Below are 24845 nucleotides of genomic sequence, written 5' to 3'. Positions count from 1 at the left end.
TAGTTCTGGAGTGTGTCAACACAACATGTAGTTACATTTCTGGGTCGTAGGGTTTGAAAGCGGTTTGCAGTTATGATGTTGGGATAAATCCCCAATAAAGCCCAAAATTTAATTTATAAGAATAAACGAACAAATGAATCACATCCTCTCTTTTGAAAGGCAGGAAAGAGACACTGTGTGGAAAATTTAAAAATAAAAAAACATAAGAAATATGTATTTCAATAATCTCTTAGCTACCTCAGAATATATTCGGTAATTATAATTTCCAATTATTCCAACTCTGTTAATTGATAACTTCATCAAATTTCTTCAGTATACTTATCTTAAAGACTTTGGCCAAACAAAATATGAAAAAATCATTAGAGATTAAATCATTCCTTGAAAAACAGGGTTTATGTGTTTTTAGAGGGAGTGGACACTACTTAATGAACTCAGGTGTGCTAACCTCCTAAGACCTGAACTCTTCCATGGCATGCATTTTTAATTTTTCATTGATATTTGGGCATATTGGGACCCAATGAATGTAAAAACAAAGAAATACCTGATGATTTATTTATTTTTTTTAACCTGATTTTTGTTTCTAAGAACAATGAGAGCCACATCTGAGGACATTCGTTTTAAATTTTGATAGAACTGTGGCAGTATAATGTCCTTGTAAGTGGATATCAGGCCCTTTAGAGCAAAATTTAGTATTTTGCTCTAGACAACCCAAAATGTGATGTCCACATATGTGGACGCCAGGTCCTAGGAGGTTAATGTTGTTTTTAATGTCCCTCTTTAGGGACCCTGAGCGAGGGTGGGACCGCAGCAAAGTGAAGGGGCTTCTAGCTAACCTGATCACAGTCAGCGACATCTCCTATTCAACAGCGCTGGAGGTTGTGGCAGGAGGACGGCTTTATAACATCGTTGTTGACACAGAGGTAGGTGTGTGTGACCAGTCTGTGTGTTGTTTATTTCTTTATTTTCATTCACAGATCAGTGGGATGGCATAACTGAAGTTATTGATTTTTGTTTTTTTGTAGGTGACAGGCAAAAAGTTGCTAGAGAAGGGAGAGCTGCAGCGAAGGTACACCATCATTCCCCTGAACAAGATCTCTGCAAAGACACTTAATGACAGAGTGATCAACGCTGCCAAGAACCTGGTGAGAGAATCTTCTGAGTGTTTGGGTTTGAAAATGTTTGGAGAAGTTGTGAAAGTGCACTTAATTTTTTTTTTTTTTTCCCCGTTTACTGAAACTTACCATTGACTCTTATTGCATTCTTTCTGTCTTATCTTCATCCAGGTTGGAGTGGACAATGTTCACACAGCTCTGTCCTTAGTCGGTTATGAGTCTGACCTACGTAAAGCCATGGAGTATGTGTTTGGCGCCACACTGGTGTGCGACACTCTGGACAATGCCAAAAAAGTGGCTTTCGATAAGCAGGTGATGACCAAGACAGTCACACTCGGTGGAGACATCTTTGACCCACAAGGAACCCTGAGTGGAGGTGAGAGCAAGGAGGACGTGTGTGCTCTGTCATGTGTTATTTATTGGATTTTGTTGCCACTGTTTTATGATGACTTTGAATATTTTACCTGCAGCGATGGTTTTATTTGAACTCACTCAAGCACTCAAAAAGTAAACTGGCTTTTTTTCCTCCTCTCAGGTGCTCGCTCCCAGTCTGCATCAGTTCTGTCCAGCCTGAAGGAGGTGAAGGAGGTTCAGGACAACCTGAATGAAAAGGAGGCCCAACTTCAGGATACTGAACGGCAACTGGCCAGCCTGAAGGGAACCGCTGAGAAGTATGTACATGCAAACACACAAAATATGCCCATGTTTTAACTGTTTACAGCAAAACTCTTAAAAACCTTGTTTTTAAGACTTAATGCACCACAACGCCGTTTAGTATTTAAAAGCAGTGGGGAAAAAACACAACAGAAACACACTGTGATGTAGCTGCCAGCATGTTTTCTCACCTACCCTGGTACATTTCCTTGTTCTTTTCACCACACTTCTCTCTCTCTCTTGCAGGTATCGTCAGCTGAAGCAGCAGTATGAACTGAAGGTGGAGGAAGAACAGATTCTGCAGGCCAAGGTGCAGCAGAGCTCCTTCCACCAGCAGCAAGAGGAGCTGGAGAGGCTGCGCAAAGCAATTGGTCAGAGAAATCAAAATACGTGGGGCAACAAAAAACCGTCCAGTCTGCACTTTGTGTTTTCTAACTTGATCAAATGTGCTGTTTGTTAATCCAGAGGAGAGTGAGGAGACGTTGCGTGTTACTAAGGAGGTGCAAAAGCGGGCTGAAGAGAAATACAAGGTGCTGGAGAACAAGATGAAGAATGCTGAAGCTGAGAGGGAGAAGGAGCTGAAAGCTGCCCAGCAGAAACTCAATACAGCCAAGGCCAAAGCCGATGCCTTCAACAAGAAGCTGAAGCAGAAGCAGCAGGTTAAATGAACTTTTGACTGCTTTGAATAATTGCTACAATATACAATAATATATTTTTAATTTTAGCCAGCCAGTGTGTGTCTGTCTGTTTTATTTATTATTTATTTAACTCTTTCTTTGCTCATGTTTGCAGGAGGCTGATGCTGTGGCCCTGGAGCTGGAGGAGCTGCAGAGGGAGCAGGCTGGCTACGAGCAGCAGATTCAGGCTGTAGACGAGGCGATGAAGGCCATCCAGGAGCAGATCGACAGCATGGCTTGCACTGTATCCCAAAACAAGGTATTTGGGCCATTTTGAACATGCAAAGTAGCTCCCAGAAGTCTTTTGGCAAATAGACTTAGATGAGTTTATTACTGCTCCACTCCAGGGGTGGAACTCGTTCACGTGAACTTAAAAAGTGTTATGATTTATCACAATCATTTTGTCTGTGTGGGTTCTCAGTCATCCAGGTCATGACAGTCTTAAGAGCTTGAAAAAGAGGGCGACTGGACTCTCCTTCTTTTGTTAAGCTCTTCCCAGTCGATTATTAACTCAGATCTTTTAAGGAAAAGTCTGACAACTTTAATTAGGCTGTTACAGGGTTTCCACGTAGTTGTTTTGGTCCTCATTATGAATTATATAGTTTTTCTCTTGTGGATTATTGGGCTGAGCATGTGCCATCTTTCTATGTAAAAACAAAACAAAACAAAAAACACCATCAAATGTGATGTTTATAAATGTAAGTATCCAAATGCTTTCCTAATTAATTTTTTCTGTTGTAATGTAGGAGGCAGTGCGTAAAGCCCAGGAGGAGCTGGCCAAACAGAAGGAAGTGATTGTGTCACAAGACAAAGCGCTCAAGGTATATCTATCTATCTATACATCTATATATATTTATTAATTAAATAATGTTACAAGCCTTCCACAGGAGGATTGTTGTTGTAACTGCAACAGTTTCAGTTTCTGACTCAAACATTTTAAAACATTTCACACTCCTCAGCACTGAGAGCTTCACAACTGGTTAGAACTTTCAGATATGACTGATTAACTGAATTGTTTGTCCATCTCAACCTTCCAGACAAAGTCCACTGAGGCCAATAAGCTCAGAGAACAAAACAATGAGGTCCAGCTGAAGATCAAGGAGCTGGAACATAACATCAGCAAACACCGCAAAGACAGCCAGGATGCTGCTGACAAGGTACAGGCAAACTCTCATTAGCCCACAGTCCTCCCACTGCAGTAACACTTAATGTTGTCTTGATCCAGAAGATTGGAGTGAGTTTCATCTTTTCTCGTATGACTTGAGCATCATAAACACGTTTCCATCTCTCAGGTGACTCGGATGCTGGAGGAGCACGACTGGATCAATTCAGAGCGCCACTTTTTCGGTCAGCCGAACACTTCTTATGATTTCAAGACCAACAACCCGCGTGAAGCAGGCCAGCGGCTTAAGAAGCTGGAGGAGACCACCAGCAAGCTAGAGAGGAACGTTAACAAGAGGGCTATGAATATGCTGAACGAGGCAGAGGAAAGGGTGAGGAGGGACGAAAAAGTATATCTGTAACTGAAAGGCCTCAGCTACTGTCTGTTCCTGCATGTAACATCATTCCCTTCTGCAGTACAATGATCTGATGAAGAAGAAGAGGATTGTGGAGAACGACAAGGCAAAGATTTTGCAGACCATTGAGGAGCTGGACCAAAAGAAAAACGAGGCTCTTAACGTGGCGTGGCAGAAGGTATACTTCTCAGCACCTTTATTTATTCTTTCTCCTTTACTTATACTTATTGTCACCTTGCTTTGTTTTAAACTTACCATTGCAGGATTTTCAATAAATCTAATATCTGTGGATGTTATAAATCAGTAATGTCAGTGAACAGGACTTATTGTGCAGCAGCCACTTCTGCGTCTTTCTCTAACAGGTTTCAGTCACTATGAATATAAAAAGGTGTTAGGATCATAGGCTGTATGAAGAGTGTCACCACCCCATCTTTAAAATGAGGTCAGACAGTGAAACTGTACATATGTTAGGTAATCCTCCTTTCTTACACTCAGGTCATTTTTGTATATTTAGTCATCCTAACAATTTATTCAGTCTGATCCAAAACGGGTGACTGAGCCAAGAATCACATCAGGCTTCTGTAGGTTTTGCCACCTGGTGGCCATTAAGAAGAAAGCAGGTTGGCTGCCTGTGTGCATGTGTGACAGGAGTCACATGCACTTCTTAGTTTCTTTTTCTGCCTCCATACAACACATATCATTGCCTCCTTCCTGTCTTGTTGTAGTTTTCTTTGTTTGTTTTAATTATTATTATCCTTAGGATCCTGTAGTTATGGCATTTCAGATACTGGCTTTTGGTTGTTCCTTTTTTGTTTAACTTTAGAATAATTAATTTAAATTAATTAATTTATTGCCCATTATCTCTCACTGTAGGTAAACAAGGACTTTGGCTCCATCTTCTCCACCCTGTTGCCAGGAGCCACAGCAAAGCTGGCTCCTCCGCAGGGCTGCGGTGTCCTGGAGGGCCTCGAGTTCAAAGTGGCCTTGGGTAACACCTGGAAGGAGAACCTCACAGAGCTCAGTGGTGGGCAAAGGTGAGTAACCTCATTCAGTATGGCCTTTTAGTGTCACTTCGATTGCACCTAAACAATACTGTAAATAAGTTGTGTCTGTTTTCAGATCACTGGTGGCCCTGTCTCTCATCCTGGCCATGCTGCTGTTCAAACCCGCTCCCATCTACATCTTAGATGAAGTGGACGCTGCTCTGGATCTGTCTCACACACAAAATATTGGGCAGATGCTGCGGACGCATTTTAGACACTCTCAGGTAAGTTAAAGCATGAAGGTTTTCACTTTATTGCGCAGAATACACTTCCTGTCGTGAAATACCGTAAACCATTATTCCTCTTTTAAACCAAGTTAATGGGTAAAGTTTTTCCAAACCTTGTAATTTTTATTGTCTTTGCAGTTTGTGGTCGTGTCACTAAAGGACGGCATGTTCACAAACGCCAACGTCCTATTCAAGACGAAGTTTGTCGACGGCATGTCCACAGTGACGCGGACCGCGCTCAGCCAGAGCGACCCCAAGAAAATCCAAGAAAAGCCATCGCAGAAAGAGAAGAGGAGCAAACAGCTCATCAGCTAATCATTGCACTGAAATTTCATCGCACATTATGTCATCTAAAAACCTTGTAACATAACCTAAGGAGGTATCGGTTAATAAGAGTTTTCTCTTTATCTCATGTGTTCTTCTTTGTTTACATCTTTGCATTTCAAACAATAACGAGCTTTATTTTGTCTGAACTGTCCTTATTTATCCTTTCTCTTTTGTGGTTCACGTTCCCCTGCTTCCTGTCATCTGATTTATGTGCAGTTTATATTTTAGTAAATAAAGGAATAAATGCATTTTTGTCTCGTCTTGTTAGTTCTCCCATTGAAAGGGAGGGAGTACATAATTCAATTTGTTACTCAAACATATCGAGTAATATGTGATATAAAAGGGCACAGAGAAAACTGTACGACACACTTTAATCTTTTTCGATACAAAACCCTACAACAGGGGACGGGAACTCCAGGCCTCAAGGTGACCTGCACGTGTTAGATATCACCCTGGGTCAACACAACTGAATCAAATGATTAGTTCATTACCAGACCTCTTCAGGACATGTTAAGGGGCAAATTTAGCCATTTAAATAAGCTGTTTTGGATCAAGGTCACATTTACAACCTGCAGGACACCGGCCCTTGAGACCTGGCGTTCCCCCACCCCTGCCCTAGACATTAGTGACACCATAGCAGGCTGATATCAGCATTAAAAAAAAAGCTAATCGTAAGGTGTTTTGCCTTACGAGGAGTTACACTCATTGAGTGCATTTGTTCCTAGTGCCTTCCACTGAGGCTGAAAGCGCTTAAACATGTGGTTTTAATACAGAGCCTATTTGGAATCTAAGTGAAGAGTAATTGGTGCAAATTATTAAGGGGATTTTATTTATTCAGGGACAAATTCAAACAACTATAGCATCTCTTTGAAGTTGACAGCAGGTTTTTGTTTTTAAAAAGACTTCACAAAATAGCCTTACATCTTGCTCATCCATCAGGCAAAAAAACCTTTAATTTTTTTTAAGATCCCAAGAGTTCTCCAGTAGCCCCCGTCCTTTCACCACTAAGCAGTGATGGTGTTCACAACCCCTGAAAAGCCCCCCCCCATCCTTGTCGACTAAGGTGCGCAACCTTCTGTAGTTTCCAATGTTAGGCAAACCCACGACAGCAGTAAAGCTCCCAAAATTGGGGCTACAGGAATACAGTGTCCACAAACCTAACACACTGGTTTATATATCATTTATCGTCAGCTTACTGTCCATTTAAACAAATAAATCTCAACAAGTTACGATAACAGCCTCGCCCTTCAACATGTCACTGAGTGCAGATGTAGAGCAAGGTTTGTTAGTCTCTTCAAGCTTTGCCAGCCATAAACATGAAACAGTCTGCATAAACAGGTGGGAGTCTCTTGGGCAACCCAGCATCGCAGCTCATGGGAATTATTATTATTATAGAGTGGGATATTTGTGAATCTCAGAGCATCAAAGAGGTCGGGAAAGTGTGCTAATGTATGGTCACTGATGAAGAAGGAAAAAAAGAGACACCGATGCTGTATGTTCTTGCCGCTGTGCGCTCAAGGTTGGCTTTGGATGTGTCTGCGCAGCTCCTGGGCCTTATCCCGCAAATCAGGCCTGCTGTCGGACTGCAGCGTCGACAGGGAGCGCTGCAGCTGCTCCCGGCTCTTCACAGACACACAATCCCACTGTTCACTCTCTGTTCATATCAGAGAAAGCACAAAAATATCATCAGTCAATCGATCAAATCTTTATTTCAACATATGAGTAATAAATGTAATCACACATTAAAAAAATCAAAGCATGAAATCACTCAAACACGAATATGTACACACGATCTACAATTCTTTAACTACAGCAATCCAAAAGTGTTCCTTTTTATAATATGTAATTATCAATTTTTAATGTATAATACAACCACATCAATTTTTAATACTCTGCTTGATCCATATAGTGCTTTGAGACTACACATGCTCCTCATTGCCGTCTATACTTTTTTTTTTTTTACACTTAGCTCTTCCCTCACCACACAATCTTTCTTTTGTTTAAATTTAGTGACTATTTGTTCATATCAAAGAACATTTGAACTTATTCTTTTCTGTTATGATTCCCTCTAAAAGCTGCTGTAAACTCTGACCTGAACAAAACACGTTCATATCATCTGCAAATAATACAAGTTTCAGGGTGTTTGAGGCTTTACAAATGTCATTTCTGCATAATATGTGGCACAAGTCTGAACCTTAATTCAGAGCAAACCTCACTACTGTAAAACCTTATGATCAAATGGAGATGCTAGAAAAAGAATAACGCTACATCGCCCAAGAATAAAACTGAAAAACAAAATACATCTTTGTATATAAGCAGGAATCGATATTTACCTCCAGTTCTCTTGACGATCAGATCCACGACTGACAGGGCCTCGGTCCTCACAGAGGAGTAACTCTTGTTTTCTGGATAGAAAAGCAGCACAGTTGGGCATGAAACGCATGCGTATAAACTATAAACAAAGTACCAGGACGTAGTGAAGGGCTTACCTAAAGGATATGTGAGAGCAGCACAGGTCTCTGTGAGAATCTCTGACAATGAATTCAAGTCGTCATTACCCTTTTCTAGCAGCAGTAACCTGCAACGAAAAAACAGCTCAATACCTTTTAATCATTTTTTTTTCTTCACAGCCAGTCGAACACCTTCTCTTTGTTTCGCTGCTTACCCCTGGAAGTATGCCTTCATAGACTGAAGAACAGCCAGCTGCACTTTCCAGGTGCTCAGCTTAAGCTTCTCGCACATCAGATTGCACACCTCTGCCTGGAAACGTGCTACACACACACACACACACACAGTTGAGAACATTACTTGCAGATCTTTCAATCAGCTCAAACACATTTCTTGCCCATTCTGTGGTAAGAAATTTGTGGAAGTTCTGCCAGATAACTTAAAAATCCAAGATACATGTAGTGGCTTATAATACGTCTAAAAAGTAGACAAAGGGAAAGAATGGTGTCAATTAAGGGGACAACATTTTTGAGCTGGTCCTACATTCCCATTTCTTTAAATGCCATATACAATATGTCAAAACAAATTTGGGGTTCAGTTTTGTCTCTTGTGAGAATAAACTTACTCTGAGTCTCGGGCTTTCTTGGCCAACTTTTTCCAAGAGTCTCAAAAGCACAAATAATAGCTTCGGTCTGCAGCTCTTTCTCCTTCACATCTTTATCATCATCGTCGTCGTCGTCTTCCAGTGATCTTGGGGATCCAACACCACTCTCTGGACTGCTCTGTTGTAAAATTATTAAGACAGGTTGAGTTCATTAAAAGACTTTTTCAAAATATGGCATCAATCATTTAATATTCATATTCATGAGGCAGTAGGGAGGTTTCAACCTTCTTGATTAGAGGGAAAAGGATCTCTGCCATGTCGGTGAAACGGTCCTCCTGGCTGCTGTGGAGCACGTCCCCAGCACAGCGCAGAGAAGCAATTTTGTACACGAGATTCTCCTTACGACATTCCTTCAGCACAACCTCCAACACCTCAGAGATGGTGGGCTGGCCGCTGCAAGGCTTCTGTAGCTCCGTGCTGAAATGGAAGAAGTGTGACAAGAAATGTTGTGATGTACTTGGAAGAAAACATACAAAGAAAAGGCTGTGAGAGACTTTTTACCTGCATTTGGACACTACAGATCCAATGGCTTTCAAAAGCTCCTCCTGGAACAAAAATAGTTTAAAATAGAAAAATAAAATGAACACTTTCTTGTTTTCTTCAGGTATATTACATATCATTACCTTGCCAGCCCACGTGCGCCCAGATAGACCCTGCATTAAAGCTGTCAGCACCAAGCCGAGGTGTGGCGCCACCAGTGAGCCTGTCTGTTCCTTGGCAACAGTTGCCATGGCAGCTGCACCCTGAGCCTTCATCTTCCAGGACTGGGACTGCAGCGCTTTCTGTGTGATGGCAATCAGCTCGGTCATGTACAGTCTGATGCCTCCAAAGCTTCCTGATTAGAAAAAAGTTTAAAGAAGTGGAAACTGAATTAAATCTTTATGTCATCACAAAAAGACACCATCACAAATATACAGCACATCTGAAGCTGAAAGGATTAGTTGGTAAAACAGAAACCTTGTAAAACAGGAAGATTTGCTTTGTTTCCTTTATATGTTCAGTGTATTGCAGCAGATGAATCAGTAATGCATAATTTTCATTAATGCTGTCTGGATTTTCCTCACCTGGAACGTTCTCCTGCCACACCTCAGACCACAGCGTGGCATCATGGCTCTCTCCTTTGTCCTCATCGGGACCCGGTGCCTGATGCATGCCCAGGAAAGCCAGTGGCAGGGCCACTCCCGCGTGCCCTTTCAGCACATCTGGACTGTAGTGGCTGATTGCATGTACTGTCAGTGCACAGGATGACTTGTACACATTCTCTGGGAGCAAGAAAACACAAAGAGCAGAGTCTGAAAGCTAGCACTGAATTTAGTAAACCAACTTCTTGTGTTTTCAAATATAGAGCAGCTGGGAGAAATATAGGCATATTTTACTTTCTCACCTTCTTTCTCCAAGTACCAGGTGTTGAGTTTCAGCAGTAGTTTTTCTACACTGCTGTCTTTTGCTGACTGATGGGAGAAAACAGATGTCCTTATGACTTTAACAAATCATTATTTCTAAATCATCAACAAGATTACTTATCACAATTGCTGCTCACCCTGACCAGGTGTCCCAAAGCAAAGGCATAAGCTTTCTGTACTACAGTGCTTCTGTCATGGATGCCATTCAGCAGGGAGCTCATAAGTTTACCTGAGGAAACAAAAACAGTTATCACAGTTAACACCACACTTCCATCATCCAATACACAAACTAGATGAACAGATTCAAACTTGTCCTGTACCTGAGTGTGGGGTCAGATCCTGTGGACACTGCACTGTGAGGGAAACAATTACACTAGCACAGCCACCCTGTGAGGAGAGACAAAGAGTAGCAGGTAAACACCTTGGTAGAAAAAAAAAAAGAAAGGAAAGAGCCACTGTGTGGAAAAAAGGCAAATGTACGAAAGATCGGTATGATGATGCAAAGAAAGCTAAATAACTGTGTTTTTTACCTTGGTGCCCAAGCCTACTCCACTCTTAAGCAGCTCACAGAGTCTGGGAACCAGTTCTCCCAGAACAGCCACATCCAGGTGCTGCAGACACTGAATACAAAGACAGCAAAATATATGTCACATGCTTTTGTAACACTTTAAATAAGGCACCTCTTTGTGACACATCTACTTAATTAATTAGTAAGGTTGTTGGTTTTTTTTACCATGTTAACAGTCTCCATCATTGGAGAGGATTTGGCAGCACTTAGTCTGGCAGCATCCATGGCACTCTAGAAGTAGAGTAATAATAACTCATGACAACTTTTAATAAACTTATAGGCTTCGATTTTTTATGGAGACGAGTGCTGAGGTTACCTTTTCCTGCTCTGTGGCTCGGAGACTCAGGTAGTTGAGGACCTGAGGCTCCAGAGTGCTGAGGGACTCCAACAGAGCTGGGATTAACCGGGAAGCATGGGGCCTTAGTCTGGCACCGGCAGTCTTACTGATCTTCACCAGGGTCTGGATACTGATTTGGAAAAAAAGAGATTGTTGAGAGAACAGAACAAACAATTATACAGCAAAAAATTAGGACCTGGTAACGTGATGACCGAATGATGAATTAAAGTTAGCATCGTGCCATGTTGGAAAAGCGGAAAGGTACTACTACTAAAACATTTTACTAGAATTAAAACTAGAATTAAAGCACAAGTTTACATTAAAAGACTGCCACAGAGGAAAAACCAAACCAAGATATTACCTGAGTGAGCGAACCTCTGCGACATTGCTAACAATGCCTTTTTCCAGTAGGGTGGGTAAAATCACCGCCACAGTTCTCTGGGCTCCAGAGCCTGTAGACTCACACATACGGGTGCACACCTGGAGAGAAAAAAAGTGTGCATTAGAAAAGGTACTCAGACAAGCACACATGTACACACAAACACATACACAGGCCAAAGTTGTGGCAAACAGCTTTACCTTACTGAGTGTTTTCAGTGTTAGGTCTGCAGCCTTCCTCACAGACTCCTAAACAGAAAATTGTTTTACTTTGTAATAATGTACATTTTATTTTTTTTGTTATGCATCAGAAACAGTGAACGAATTCAAACCTTTGTGCCACATCAATGAAAGAAACACTGATCTCTGATCACTTCCTTCCTACCTTGATGTCATCAAGGACTCTAAACAGGGTCTCCCATATTTCTGCCAGGTGATCAATAAGGTCATCAGCCTGACGGCCTCGAATCAGGTCATTTAAGGCCAGGCAGCTGAAAGAAAAATTCACATAAACGTTTAGCCTTTAAATCTTATTCTAAACAAACTGCAAACATTATTAACAAAGCATCCATTCTAATGCAAGTTAACAAAGTCAAAAGCCAAGGCTGATGATCTTATTTTTTTTAATATAAGTGTACATGCACCTGGACTCTCGCACTCTCCAGGCGTTGTTGGTCAAATTAGAAATCACATCCTGAAGGATCTCTTTGAGATACTTATCCACCTGTAATAAATCAGAACAAGCAAGCAAGCAGGCACATGTAACTAAACAACTATGTCTACAACCATTTTTTTTCTAAAGACAAATAATGTTTTGTAGTTTGTTTTTTTAATGGATGCAAATGTACAACAATCAGCTCTTACGAGGGTCTTATCAGTGACCAAAGCATCCCAGATGCTTGTCATGGCCTGGCGAATGCTAAGGTTGGGATCAAACTGGTAGCGGTACAGACGAGGAATTATCTGAGGCAGGAATGGGGCCAGCTGTTCCCCGGCTTTAGCTGCGATCATGTGGAAACCAAAAGCTGCTCCCTGAAAGGAGGATAGGCATGATCAGGTTGGAAGGGGCATGGATGTCACGGATGTAAAAACTGGTGAATACAAACATGATACCTTGCGAGAGTTCCACATGGCATGATGATTGGCTAGGTTCATAAATTTGTACACAAGATCTGGTTGGTTCAGGTCGCTGGCCAATGAACACAGCTCCTTGTATGTGGACAAACCGTGACTGCCAGAAACCATGAATACAGATTATGTACAGAAGTAGGCCAAGAAGGGTGAATGTGTGCAAACTGAGCACAAAGATTAAATACATTTTAAAAAGCATGAATATATTTATTACACTTTCACTGAAATAGGAGCTAAAAATGCCAGTAGAGGTGATATGCCTTACCCATCAGGTGTTTTCCCCAAACCTTCTCCTTGGAACACCTCTGTATCCCCTGAGACTGCATGTTTCACTCTGTTTACAAAAAAAAATAAAAATAATGATTTAACAATTAGCCCAATGCAAGACACGATTGTAAGCTTGTTACAATCTTTGTCCTTCTTCAGTTTAACACTGGTTTCAATCACAATTTCAAGTTTCCCTGACAAACCACTGGAGACCAACAAACCTGCCTGGATCGAGCACAACTTTAGGTGGAAACTGAAGGACGCCCACAACAATATATTGCTTTTGTTCTATTTTTAAAAGCGCAAAATTTGACAGAAGCTCGATGCATGTGTTCATCCTGCCCATGGTGCACATTAGCTAATCATTAGTCCTCCCACAGTGCTTAATGGACCATTTAAATTATTTATTTTTAGACTTCTTTTTTAAACATTTTGTGAATCCACTGCTTTATGATCCAAGTCGAGTCAGTCAGCTCTGTGAAACAGATACATTCAGAGGTCTTAACCCAGGAAACTGAGCAGCATCTTTGTGAGTCCATAATATTCCATTCCCATTTCTTCTCATTTTTTATTCTGTACAAACTTATCAACACTTGCAGTAAAAAAAAAATAAAATTAACTGTATCTTTAGACCATTTTAGCTTTCAGCTGGGTATGTGGAGGACCTCATTCAACATGCACTACGGTCTAACAGTTTGTTTCAAAACAATAAACCTGTTTCTAGATTTTTCCCTCATTCATGCACAAGCTTGAAGCTGTTGAATCTGTACTCAACCCAACCATCCACTCACCTTTTACCAGTCATGAGCGTTTCAACAAGAGTGGACACCAGTTCCTGCTGGTCACCCTCTCCCCCCATCTCATAGACCAGACCAAGGCCTTTAGATGCCACATCCTGACTCAACTCTGAATGAAAGAGGAAGAGTGAAGCGTGAGGAAGTGCACAGGCGCAAAGCTAGCAAGTAATGAGCTGATCAAACAGTTCACTTAGACTTGACTCTGATCTTACCGTCAGGGTCTGAGAGAACAGAGATAAAGGCCCCCTGAATCTCTTTCAAATGTGACTGTAAGAGTTAAAGAAGAGAAACAAAATTACGGGTATTTGACATACGTGCATAAAGAAATTAAATTTGCACACTAAAGATCTTTGGCACATGAATATTTTTCCCAGAAAGGTACAATTTCACATTTCAAACATCTGATATGTTTTCTACGGTCTATTGTGAATAAAATATGAGCTCACAAGATCTGCAAATCATTGCATTCTGTTTTTAATTTACATTTTACCCAGAGTCTCAATTTTGGGGTTAAAAATACACACCGTAATCTCCTTGTGCTGGCTGAGCTTCTTGACAAGGGAAAGCAGCCAGATGCAGGCTGCCTGCCGGACGTGGGGGTTCTGGCTGGTTATATACTTGGTCAGGATGGCGTTAAGGACCCAGGGAACCACATCATTGTTTTTTACATCTGTCAGTAGAAAGGAAAAAGTGGAAATTAAAACTTTTGTGGATAAAACATTCAGCTTTTAGATAAAAATGGACTGTTGCAGGTGAATATATGCTCAGAAAATCCAAAATAATGTCAGACAGAAAAGATAACCATGGATTTCATTAGGACGACTGCTGGTATAAAGCTGAATATGGTCATGCAGAGTGGACAGTAAGCGTGCCACTATACTGGAGAACCAAATCAGAGTAGTGTGAACTTCAGAAATGGCAAAATTCATTAACAGATTAAAAAAATGTTAAAAGCACAATACAAGCTGGGACTACATTTTAGAAACGTACTCTGTGGTGGAGTGTAATGGTCCTCGGTGCAGGTCCATGGATCTCTGGCAGCTCCAGAACTGGTCCCTACTGCACCACTTGTTATGGCCTCTCCTACTGTGAATTGTAGCTCCACCTGCTTGGCCTTGGAAAGATTGAGAATGAAAAAAAAAAAACAACTTGAGTACTGCTGCCAGCAACGAGTTGTTAAGCCGAGTGACAGTTCAAGTAGAAATGTTTAGAGACAATACCAGCATATCTGTGCAAAAATAACCACCTCAATACAGCCCGATTCATTACCCTGACCTCAAAAAGTAAAATGTTAAAAAACAAACAAACCTTAAGCTACCAATTACACCTGTTCATTTGAACCTAGTCTTTTAAAAATTTACTATCCATCAGTATGTTTCATACCTCTACAGAGTCCATAAGTCCCTGCAGCAGCTTCTTCTGATGAGGGAAATCTTCATCTCCCACTGGCAGATAACCCAAGGTCATGATGGCTCGTTCCTTCATCTGGAACAAAGACACAAACATGATGATCAAGATAAAAAAGTAGGCAAGAAAATCTAAGGACCCGACATATCATTAATTTATACAGTGCAAATAAACCACTGATATAATGTGTGCCAGTAACGATCACTGGAAAGTGCCTCTCAGTAGCCATTTTTTCGATTAGATTTCTAGAATACCTTTGTACTCTCTTTGCCAGAGGGAATGCGGGCCAGCAGGTTTTCTACAACAGAGAGTTTAGTCAAGCCCTCTCCCTCTGCAGGGATCAGCAGGTGGCCATTACGCCCAATTTCCCCCAGAGCTGTACAGGCTGCTATAGCCAGCATTGCACTGCTGTTGTCCAGGAAGGAACCTTGACGAACATGAACAAAAATGGATCAAACAGCATACAAAGAAGCGAATCATTATTTATGATATAAACTTTAAAATTGTCAACTAAAAACTAAGGAATTAAAAAAAATACTGTATAATCATTACAGTATAGGCAAAATAAAATTTAGCATCAGTTTTTGGTACTCCAACAGTTACCAAATCACTAAATGAATGAAGCTGATGTGAAATAATTACATACCAATTGTCTTTGTTGCCATGGCAGCAAGTTCATCATCTTCCTGGGAAGAGATGTTCATTTGCTGCCCCATGTTTTCTGTCGAATCAATGGATGTGGCAGCTTTTTTCCTGCTCATGTTCCTTCCGACCATATAGCCAAGAGCCAAGATGGCGCCATGCTGAGTTTCAGGGCTCTGTGATTTGACAAAGCAAGTAAACATTAATGCAAGGTAAATTTTCACAGCTATAAAATAAATGAAGCTACGAACGGCTGTGTAGCAACAAAGTGGCATTACGTGGTTGTCTTTGGTGATTTTGACGAGGTTCTGCACGGCCTTCTGCAACTCGTTGCCAGTCATAGTCGAAACCACAACAGCATACAGCTGGGCTGCCAGCTCCCTCATGTCCTCCTTGTTTGTGTTCATCAGACTCTGGGGGGAAAAAAAACATCTGCTATTACAGCGATGAGATCTGTAAAATGTGCACTAGGCTGATGGTTTTACAATATCACAACACAGCTGAGCAGCTGGATTATCTGGTATCTGTCTCATTTGTGAAATAGTAAATACCCATATTGGCACTAACATCCCACATATTTATGATACTCACTTTAATCCAGTCGATTTTATCAGCAAATCTGGGAGCCAGTTTCTCTGGGCACACAGACACAACCTCCAGTAAACAGTACATGACAGGGATTCCTGTTAAGAGATTATTACATTAAGTACAATTTCCTGACAAACATAAATACCTGGAAATGCACATGGATTCTTAAAGGAACACAACTTATTTACATGAAGCACAAACTGAATTTTGCAGTCTTTTATCAAAGAGACAGTCTTCTTGAACAGAAGATACTTGCAATTTTTAAAAGTCAAGAGATTTTTTGGTTACTTAAATATTCACTGCACATTTTCAGAGCAAAAAAAAAAAAAGTTCCAAAAACTGCTTGATTGTTTAATAACTAAGTGCTTCCTCACCTCCTACAGCAGAGAGCAGCTGCTGCAGAAGATCCATGTAGACATGTACAGGATTTGCTTCAGAGCCCTTTGACCCTGAGGGCTGAGAGTCAGAAAACAGCAGCGTGTGGACATAGCGGCCAATGGCAGGGGCATCATCCTGCATGTCTGACAAGCGTGTGGACATGGGCATGGCCCCGGCACTGTGGGCTAAACACATCCTCAGGTAGAGCATGATCTGGGACAACAGGAAACGGAAATGAGACGAATTAGAAGACAAGCATCTAGCACAGGTATAAGAGGTATAAGACTATAAGATGGGCCAGTGTCACGATTAATAGATGCCGTGAGGTCATAACAAATTCATATTTACCTCGCCAAATGCAGAGGGGTTGAAAGGAATTGTGGAAGTTCCCACAATGTACTTAGCTGGAGTCTTGATTCGCTGAGCGGCCTAATAAAGACAAAAGTGCAGAGATTTAAGATTTAAAACGTCTTAGTAAAAACACCATCATGAGAAACTTGGAGAACATGCTCAGAGCCTCACTTTCTCCTGGATATAAGCCACCATATCAGGAAAGGAGGGCATAGGTTTTGGTCCCTCCTTCTCTGAGCTCTTGGTATGGAAAGCCCTCAGCACCCTCTGGGCCTCCCCAGACACCTCTTCTCTTCTACAACACAGAAAAATAAGACACTTCAAGCTTTTCTGCAGGTAAGTACACCTAGGACACATTTTAGTTTAAGCTCACAGCTTCTTCTTTGTACTATCAATAATTTCATGACCCAGTAAAATGTTTACTGTGTGTTCTTGTCATTTATTTACCAGCACACGAAAGATTGCTGTGTTTTTCAAACTTACGGGTCTCCAGCAGCCAGCAGCAGTAGGTATCTTGATGGCACATGATCAGGAGCAAAGACCGTGCTGGCAAACTTCATGGCCACCTGGCGAACCTGCACCTCCGGCTGTTACAAAACAAAACAAAAAACAACAAAGAACTATATGAGTGTTTGATTTGCCTCATTTCTACTTATTAAACCCACCAAGATTAAAGTTTATTCTACCAGTTCTGCCTCTCACCTTTCCAATATATGCAGCCACCAGGGCCTCCATTAGGTTGAGCAGTGCTCCTTGGAGGTTAGCGTAAGCTCCAACCATCATAGACAAAGCCTCCTGAATAGCTAGACGGACATCAGCTTCTTCCTGAAGAGGAATTTTAGAAATTTCAATACCAGATGGACAAGAATAGAGTTTAAGGCAATAATTTTATATGGACTGTGAGTGCCAATATCTTGTAATGCATTAGTTGCTTGGTACTCAGTTTTCACTGCAACGTCTTTCCCCTACCTTACACATGGACTCAAAGAACTGCTGCACAAGTGCAATGTCCTTTGTGAAGAGCTGAGGCATACGACTAGAACAGAGGACCGAGATATTTTGTATTACATCATTTGAAATACAATGCAAAACTGGAAATGTTTAAATAAAGAAATAGTTCATTATTTCCTTATACCTTGACAGCTTTCCAACAGCAGAGTAAGCAACACACAGTAACTTAGGATCCTGCAAAGACAAGTGTTTCCCAGTAAGTATATTTCAAATTAAAGTGCGCGACCCTGTATGAACTTCACATTATTTATGTCTTGCATTTTACCTCCTTGTATTCATTGATGAGCTTGGTAAGACCATTAAGCAACATTAGCCCTAAAGGCTTATTAGTGTCAGGGCATCTAATGAAAAATCAGAGAGACAGAATCAGCTTTTAATTACTTGAAACACACTGATGAAGACAGATGTATCTGTAGGAAGACGAAGAAAAGACTTACACCATGCAGATATGATGGACAAACTGTAGGGTGAGAGACAGCAGTTTGTTGTTTGTGCTGGCCCCAAACAGACCGTCATAAACAACCTACAGAGGACAGAAAGCAAACTAGTGAGAAAATCTGGAAAGTTTACTGTTTTGCATGGCAGTACCTGAAAAATACCCATATATCAGAGTTATCTGGATACACTAAAACAAACTTCACACTGAATAAAAAAAGAAAACATGGCCAGAAGCATCACAGATCGTACCTGGATATTAGCTGGAAAGCACTCTGCAGCCAGACGTGAGCGTAGAAGATGCGGCAGGATCTTCAGCTTAACTCTTGTGCTTACTGGCTCATGTTTCAGCTCTTGCTTCATGCCGCCCCCCTACAGTATACATATAAAGGGATTTTACATTTCTACGGGTCAAGAAAATACTTATGTTCACAGGTTATGTTAAAAAAAAGAGAGTTTAAATGTTGAGTTTGAGTTGACAAACCTTTGTTTTAAGAGGGACATCCCCCAGATACACTTTGAACATCTTGTTGATAATTAGAGGATTGTTCCAGTCGATGATGCTGAAACATTACAAAACAAGTGCATTACTAATGATAGGAATGACAGTTTGACAGTTTATTCAGCTCCTCAGAAATACTTGGAAAAAGTCTGACTTTTTAAAAATTATTTTTACAAAATCTAGGAAACTGTTAAGTTGTATAAACTACCGGACAAAAGGAGCACTTAAAAGTGGAGGACTTGGTGATGCAAATACAAACACAGACATAAATCAAGTTTCATGGCCTACCTTTGTTTGCTCTTCAGCTCCAGATCAGCTGCAGTGGCCACACTGTGTCTGGTGTCACTTGACGCCACCACCAGGTGGACCACCGTCTCCACTTCTGGGACTTGCTTTGCCTCAATGAACTTCACTATTCCCAGTTTACACTGTTGGAACCAAGTACACAACAAGGAACTATTTAGTCATAGTAAACATGCCACATGGTGCTTCACCGTCCACATTTATATTAAAAAATATACATTACAGAAGAAATTGCTCTGAAGAAATTATACCAAACAGTCAAATTAGGGGTGAAGGTGGAAAATTTATAGACATAACTGATTCTAACCTGAATGTTTAGAAGTTATTCAAAGATTTGCCTTACAAAAAAAACCCCTCCATATCAGTGTTTCCCGCAGATTTGAATATTTTTGTGCCGATAACCTGTATGCATCCACAAGCGGAGGCACAAGCACTGCATGTGTACAGCAATAATCATCTCCAGTTACTCTTTACGCCTGCAGATGGACTTCAAATGCACAGTGCTGAACTGCAGCTGGTCGTTTTTGTCATTCTCTGCATCATCTGTGATCTCAGTATAGTTATCCACCTACTGCATGTTTTGATGAACATGAAACTCAGTTACAATGAAACCCAGGGATTGTCTTTGTTAACTGCAGTGCACAATGGTATAGTTGGGCACTATTCCAATGAATGACAGTGAATGATATTCAGGATTGTCATTAAAGTCACCTGACTAGCAAAAGACTGGGATGGCCTAGATTAGTTGGTAAACAACTGAACTTTCAAAACATTGGCAAGGGGGACCAAATCTACCAAATCAACAGGACATTGAGCTATCCACACAGACAGACAAAAACAATACAGGTGCAAGATACACAAAATTCACGGTTCGGTTCGATACTTTGGTGTCACGGTTCAATATTTTTTCGATACAAAAAAAATGTTCATGCCTTTTTAATTTGTCATTTATTAAAATTATAAATATATATTTTAACTCAAAAGTACAGTTTTAAAACTTAATGTTGCTGAAACAACAAAATAAATCTATCTGATGGAGAAATCACTCATCTTTGGAAAAGAGAGTTTATTACAGAGAAATGGCTCTTTCCAAAATAAAAGCTATACTATACGCTTCTTCTGGGCTATATTCTCAGCAGCATATTAAACATATCAGGTCCCCTTAAGTCATGTGCTAACGGCTGTCTAAATGACTCGGGTAAAGTTTGTAGCATGCATGCTTGTTGTTTTTGTCTGCTTCCACTTGTCTTTGCACTAGGATGATGTCGGCGTAAATGTGCAGTCATATTTGTTGTGTTCCCACTAGTGCTGTCAGCGTTAATCTCGTTAAAATGACATTGACGCCATAACGCGGCAAATCTCCGTTAACGAGTTACCGCGGATCGCCCCCCGTGCGTGGGGCTGGACGGAGTCAACACGTTAACGAGCTAACTGCGCTAACGCACTAGTTCCCACAAATTGAGCATTGCTTGGCACATCTGACATACTGTTTTACTTTTGTTTTCATGTGAAGCTTACCATCAGGGTCATGCTTCACATGAAAACCAAGATAGTTCCAAACGCCAGATCTGAATGAGGGTGGGGGAGGTTCAATTTCAGGTAGCGTTGAGGCAGTTGCCATGTTGCAAGCTTAGCTTCTGTCTTGCTAGCTTGCGTTGCGCTCAGTGGAACTGCACTCAACAGTGCAGCCTAGGCAGAGTAGTCGAACGCAGATCCACTGAAGAAAAGTTGATAAAATAAATAAAAAATGTTGTATTGTTCGATACATATGCGTACCGAACCAAAAGCACTGTATTGAACGGTTCAATATCTATACGAGTATCGTTGCACCCCTAAAAAACAAGTCACCAAACATACTCAGATGGGCATAAATATACTTGGCCGGCCTGCCCAAACACTGAGCATATTACCTTTCCAAACAGATAAACATATAAAGCCAGTTCTCATCCTCCCAGTTCAGTTTGTATACCTGCTCCAGCTGTTCAGCATTCCACTGGGCTTCTCCAATCACCCTCTTGGCAGCATAAACACTCATCCCTGGAGGAGGCTGTGGGAGACCCTGACTACTCGCAGCCACTGTCCCATCTCCAGAAGTACCCTGGGAGGAGGAGGGAGCGGGGCGAGTTGGAGATTCATTCAGCACAAACCTAGGAGGAGAAGGACACTACAGGTCAACAATTTGTGGTAAAAATACTTCTCGCAAGGAATTAATTTCACCAGAGGTAGGTCTGCAACCCTTATTCGCTTATGAATCGTCAACTCACCCATAAGGCATCAGTAAAACATCTAACATGAACTCCAACAGCAGGTGCATTGTCTTTGGCCGCTCAGTTAGGTTAAACAGAGAAGCACTCTTGGAGGTGTCAGTAGGATACTTTATGTGGTAAAGAGTAGGGATCAGCAGGTGCATCAGACTAAGAGAGAACATAGAGTATAGACAAATTAAATTAAAAATAATAAGCTGATATCTCAAGATTGCTTAACACACATGTCACACAACCATATCCAAAATGGGTGTTTGGATGCATCCCCTTACCTGTCCTGCTGTGGCTGTGGTTTTCCTTCCATGGCAGTGATGAGGGTCGGGGCTAGCTCACACTGTTTTACCACCTCCAGACGAGGGTAGCCCATTTTAATGTAGATGATGGTGAAATTCTGCGTATAAATGTGACCATCAAAACTCTGCTCTCGATAATAGGCCAATTTTTAAAAACACAAGTCAATCTAGGATCACTAACTAGATTTTAAAAAACCCCCACATAAACGTCAATTCAATCATGTGTATTAAATTGTGTTTTTAAAAACAAAACAAAACAAAGGGACAAAAACACTGATCTGATTAAATCCCATGTGGTAACTGTGTGATACCTTACCAACGATGTTCATTGGCCCATAAGGCAATCACGCCCACAAGGCAAACACGACATCCTCCACTATATGGCAAACATCCTAATATGAGATTCTTACCGTAACGAAAGAGGCAGCTGCAGGGTCTTGGTACTGCACAAGCAAAGTTTCTACTGGAAGTTGAATCTTAGGCCGGCTTTTTATCCTCTTATTCAGGTGGACCAACAACTCCATTACCTAGCAGAGAATACGCAGTTTCCACATTTTATTATGTAGTTAAATAAGACAGATGCATAAACAAAGTGAAAGGGATCTAAGCTCCTTGAAGAACCTTTGCATCTAGAGAACTGAGTCTATATCTCTGCTATACCTTCAAATAATTTTTTTCTGGGCTGAACTTTGAAGTAATGATACTGCAGTTTATAAACACATCTCCCTTGTAATGCAGTCATTATAATCTCTTAAGTAACAGAGACAGGCTACACCCTTCTTACTTTCTTCCGCACCCCCTCTTGAATGCTGGAGAGCTTGAGGAGAACAGGGGGTAGGAACTTGGAGATAATGTCCTGCAGCTGTTCATCTGTCTCTGCATGGCCCAGGCGAAGGAACACACGTTCCAGTTGATCTGTCAAAAATACATATAACACCCTTGTTAACTCATTTTCCAGGCGGTATTTGTCACACGCTAATTATTGGCCCCATCATGGCTAATTTCGCAATATCTTTCTACTCAAGTATCTCACCCAGTAGTAAGGTATCTGCAACACAAAGACTACGACCTTCAGTTTAACATAGAGCAACATGCATGCTTAAAACGGTCTCACGGGCATGTTGCTGCATTTCTGCTGATAAGTTCGTCCTGTCAGCTGCTGTGCTGGTGCGACCATCACCCAGCCCTGCCTTCCTTCTCCTGGCATGGCTCACCAAGCACCCAGCTAGCTACAACAACTGACAAGACTATTCACGCATTTGATCGTTTCTGTATTATTCAACTAGCTTTTCACTTAAGGTCACATCCTGCAGGTCAAATCCCCAATACCCCGAATATCCTAGCAGTTACTGCGCACTTTCAAAGTTTCATAAATGGATATATATTAATAGCCTACGTGATAGTTTCTTTTTGACCATGACTGGGCAAACGGCCTCCTGACGATAGCATTCTGGTTAGCTTAGTAGCTAGCTATCGCACCTACCCCTGGTTTTTAACTACAAGAAGCTTTAGCGTTACACCAAAAAACACCCCAACTGTCAGGGCGGATCAGGCATTTTCCTGGATACGTTTTTAGAAACCACGAGTGCGACATTTGACAAAATATATGAATCGCCAATAACCCAAAAAGAAACTTACTGAGTTCATCCTGGGCAGCCATGTTTGCAGAAAGTCAATCAGCGACCCCCACAGTTTAGAGAGTGTTACTGCATCCACCGACGCCACTCCTAAGCCACTGCTTCATCACCCCAGACACCAAAAATTAATTAAATTATTAAATTAAATTATTAAACACACAAGGAATCACAAGGAAGTTTTGTACATTTAAATTGTGCAGCACAGATCCTACATGCTCTTATTCTACAGGCTCTCACGACAAATACAACTAGATAGATAGATAGATAGATAGATAGATAGATAGATAGATAGATAGATAGATAGATAGATAGATAGATAGATAGATATTATTAGTATTAATTTCCCAGATTTTATTGATTAGATTCATATGGGGACAGGTAGTACTTCAATCTTCTTCCCTTCTTCTGCTCCTCCCATCAGCTGCTCATTTGACTCAGTATCGCCCTATCACTGGCATTCTTTTCTGTCACACCAACTGTCTGCATGTCCCCTTCATTACATTCATGAATCTTCTCTGTGGTCTTCCTTTTTTCCTCCTACCTGGCACCTTGTTATTCGGCATCCTTTGTCAAATATATTGCTCCTCTGCACATGTCCTCTCTGACTTTGTCTCCAAACTGCTCAACTTGAGTTGTCCTTCTGATCTACTCACTTCCATTGAAATGCTTAACCTCTTTAGCTCCACCCATCTCTTTTTTTGTCAGCACCATCATCTCCAAACCATACATCATAGCATGTCTCACATTTCATCCATCAGCTCCTCCTTCCATCGTCCTAGTACACTCATTAGCAGCTCTGTCCTTAATCACGCTAACCAGCTTCTTTGCCAGTCAACCTGTACAAGTTCTCTATTCTTTAGTGTCCAGCCTTGCATACAACTCACTATAAGCTGTGTCCTTTGCTTTTGTTCCAGTACTGCTGCCCCTTTTTTCTTTGTCATCCTCTTCCTTCAAATGCGTTCTTGTACCTTTTCCTTCCACCACCAAAATCTCATTGTCTACTCTCCTCAGTCCAGGGGATACACGAAATAACTTTTTTTGTACAATTATTCACAAATGACTAATTCCGTACTAATTCTGGAGCATTAAATCCTAACCTAACAAACCTCTCACAACCAGGCAACCCAAAACTTATTTTCATCAGATGCCTAAAAGAGCCTCGGCTAAGTTAAGCTACTATTAAAAAATCCTTTGGGATTTAACTTAAGCTTAATTGTTTTAGCCCTTGATATTACAAATTCCACAATTAACTCCAGATTTTTTTTAAAATTTATTTATAGCTTTAAAAACAAAAATAACTTTCACCTCTGGGCCTCAAGGTGCAGCTATAGAAATGACAAAATATTAGACCAGCACTTTTTGACTTTTTAGCGCTGGGGATGCAGGTGCACTTACTACCTACGTCTCTGGCTGCGTTCCAGTTTACGGGCTCGCCTCCCGATCCGCAGATCTCACAGCGCCTGGATAGGTTACTGCACCACGGC

The 24845-nt window shown here is 41.1% G+C and overlaps 2 protein-coding genes across 5 annotated transcripts in view; one reads left to right on the top strand and one right to left on the bottom strand.

Annotated features, from left to right (window-relative positions):
• The window catches only part of smc2 (structural maintenance of chromosomes 2), a 9559-nt gene extending 3758 nt beyond the window's left edge, over positions 1–5801 (top strand). Inside the window, exons 12-25 of the mRNA XM_005747049.1 lie at positions 782–920; positions 1023–1142; positions 1284–1488; positions 1648–1783; positions 2013–2137; positions 2232–2425; positions 2559–2702; positions 3190–3264; positions 3481–3600; positions 3736–3936; positions 4022–4138; positions 4834–4994; positions 5080–5227; positions 5369–5801. Coding sequence (XP_005747106.1) covers positions 782–920; positions 1023–1142; positions 1284–1488; positions 1648–1783; positions 2013–2137; positions 2232–2425; positions 2559–2702; positions 3190–3264; positions 3481–3600; positions 3736–3936; positions 4022–4138; positions 4834–4994; positions 5080–5227; positions 5369–5545 — 2062 coding nt within the window. The 3' untranslated portion in view covers positions 5546–5801. The remainder of the gene's footprint in view (positions 1–781; positions 921–1022; positions 1143–1283; positions 1489–1647; positions 1784–2012; positions 2138–2231; positions 2426–2558; positions 2703–3189; positions 3265–3480; positions 3601–3735; positions 3937–4021; positions 4139–4833; positions 4995–5079; positions 5228–5368) is intronic.
• Positions 5802–6367: 566 nt separating this feature from the next.
• Positions 6368–24821, bottom strand: ecpas (Ecm29 proteasome adaptor and scaffold). Of its 4 annotated transcripts, none has more exons than XM_013914328.1 (50): positions 24764–24821; positions 23363–23459; positions 22509–22639; positions 22135–22251; positions 21704–21822; positions 21432–21581; positions 21137–21314; positions 19153–19292; positions 18847–18925; positions 18615–18734; positions 18365–18450; positions 18193–18268; positions 18052–18101; positions 17886–17952; positions 17619–17741; positions 17400–17503; positions 17088–17211; positions 16914–16994; positions 16562–16778; positions 16191–16282; positions 15878–16012; positions 15604–15775; positions 15212–15384; positions 14934–15035; positions 14541–14664; positions 14075–14220; positions 13763–13817; positions 13545–13659; positions 12752–12820; positions 12469–12586; positions 12220–12387; positions 12000–12079; positions 11741–11846; positions 11557–11604; positions 11339–11457; positions 10957–11107; positions 10806–10871; positions 10603–10692; positions 10393–10459; positions 10210–10301; positions 10054–10120; positions 9734–9931; positions 9293–9504; positions 9171–9214; positions 8894–9086; positions 8631–8787; positions 8223–8328; positions 8047–8135; positions 7891–7962; positions 6368–7211 (listed from the first exon to the last, which is right to left on the bottom strand). In XM_013914328.1, the coding sequence occupies exons 2-50, from the start codon at positions 23382–23384 to the stop codon at positions 7072–7074; spliced, it is 5550 nt and encodes a 1849-aa protein (XP_013769782.1). In that variant the 5' UTR covers positions 23385–23459; positions 24764–24821; the 3' UTR covers positions 6368–7071. The 4 variants fall into 4 exon arrangements, with proteins under 4 accessions (XP_013769782.1, XP_013769780.1, XP_013769781.1 ...); XM_013914326.1 differs by lacking the exon at positions 24764–24821 and adding an exon at positions 23903–24012 and having other exon boundaries at positions 23363–23462; XM_013914327.1 differs by lacking the exon at positions 24764–24821 and adding an exon at positions 23903–24012.
• Positions 24822–24845: the final 24 nt, after the last annotated feature.

Source organism: Pundamilia nyererei, unplaced genomic scaffold, assembly GCF_000239375.1.
Source record: "Pundamilia nyererei isolate P.nyererei 1_Seehausen unplaced genomic scaffold, PunNye1.0 scaffold00187, whole genome shotgun sequence".
NCBI lineage: Eukaryota > Metazoa > Chordata > Actinopteri > Cichliformes > Cichlidae > Pundamilia > Pundamilia nyererei.
Note: the sequence above shows the minus strand (reverse complement) of the source record. Positions and strands in the feature narration are given on the sequence as shown.

What these genes read in the sequence shown, in the direction of transcription:
- ecpas (XM_013914328.1), bottom strand. Translation starts at nt 23,384, where the DNA reads ATGGCTGCCCAGGATGAACTCA. An exon ending in GACTTATGGACTCTGTAGAG is followed by an intron (nt 14,665 to 14,933) that starts GTATGAAACATA and finishes AATCTTTCCAAG; the next exon opens with GCCAAGCAGGTGGAGCTACA. An exon ending in ACGCTCATGACTGGTAAAAG is followed by an intron (nt 12,821 to 13,544) that starts GTGAGTGGATGG and finishes TTTTGTAAACAG; the next exon opens with AGTGAAACATGCAGTCTCAG.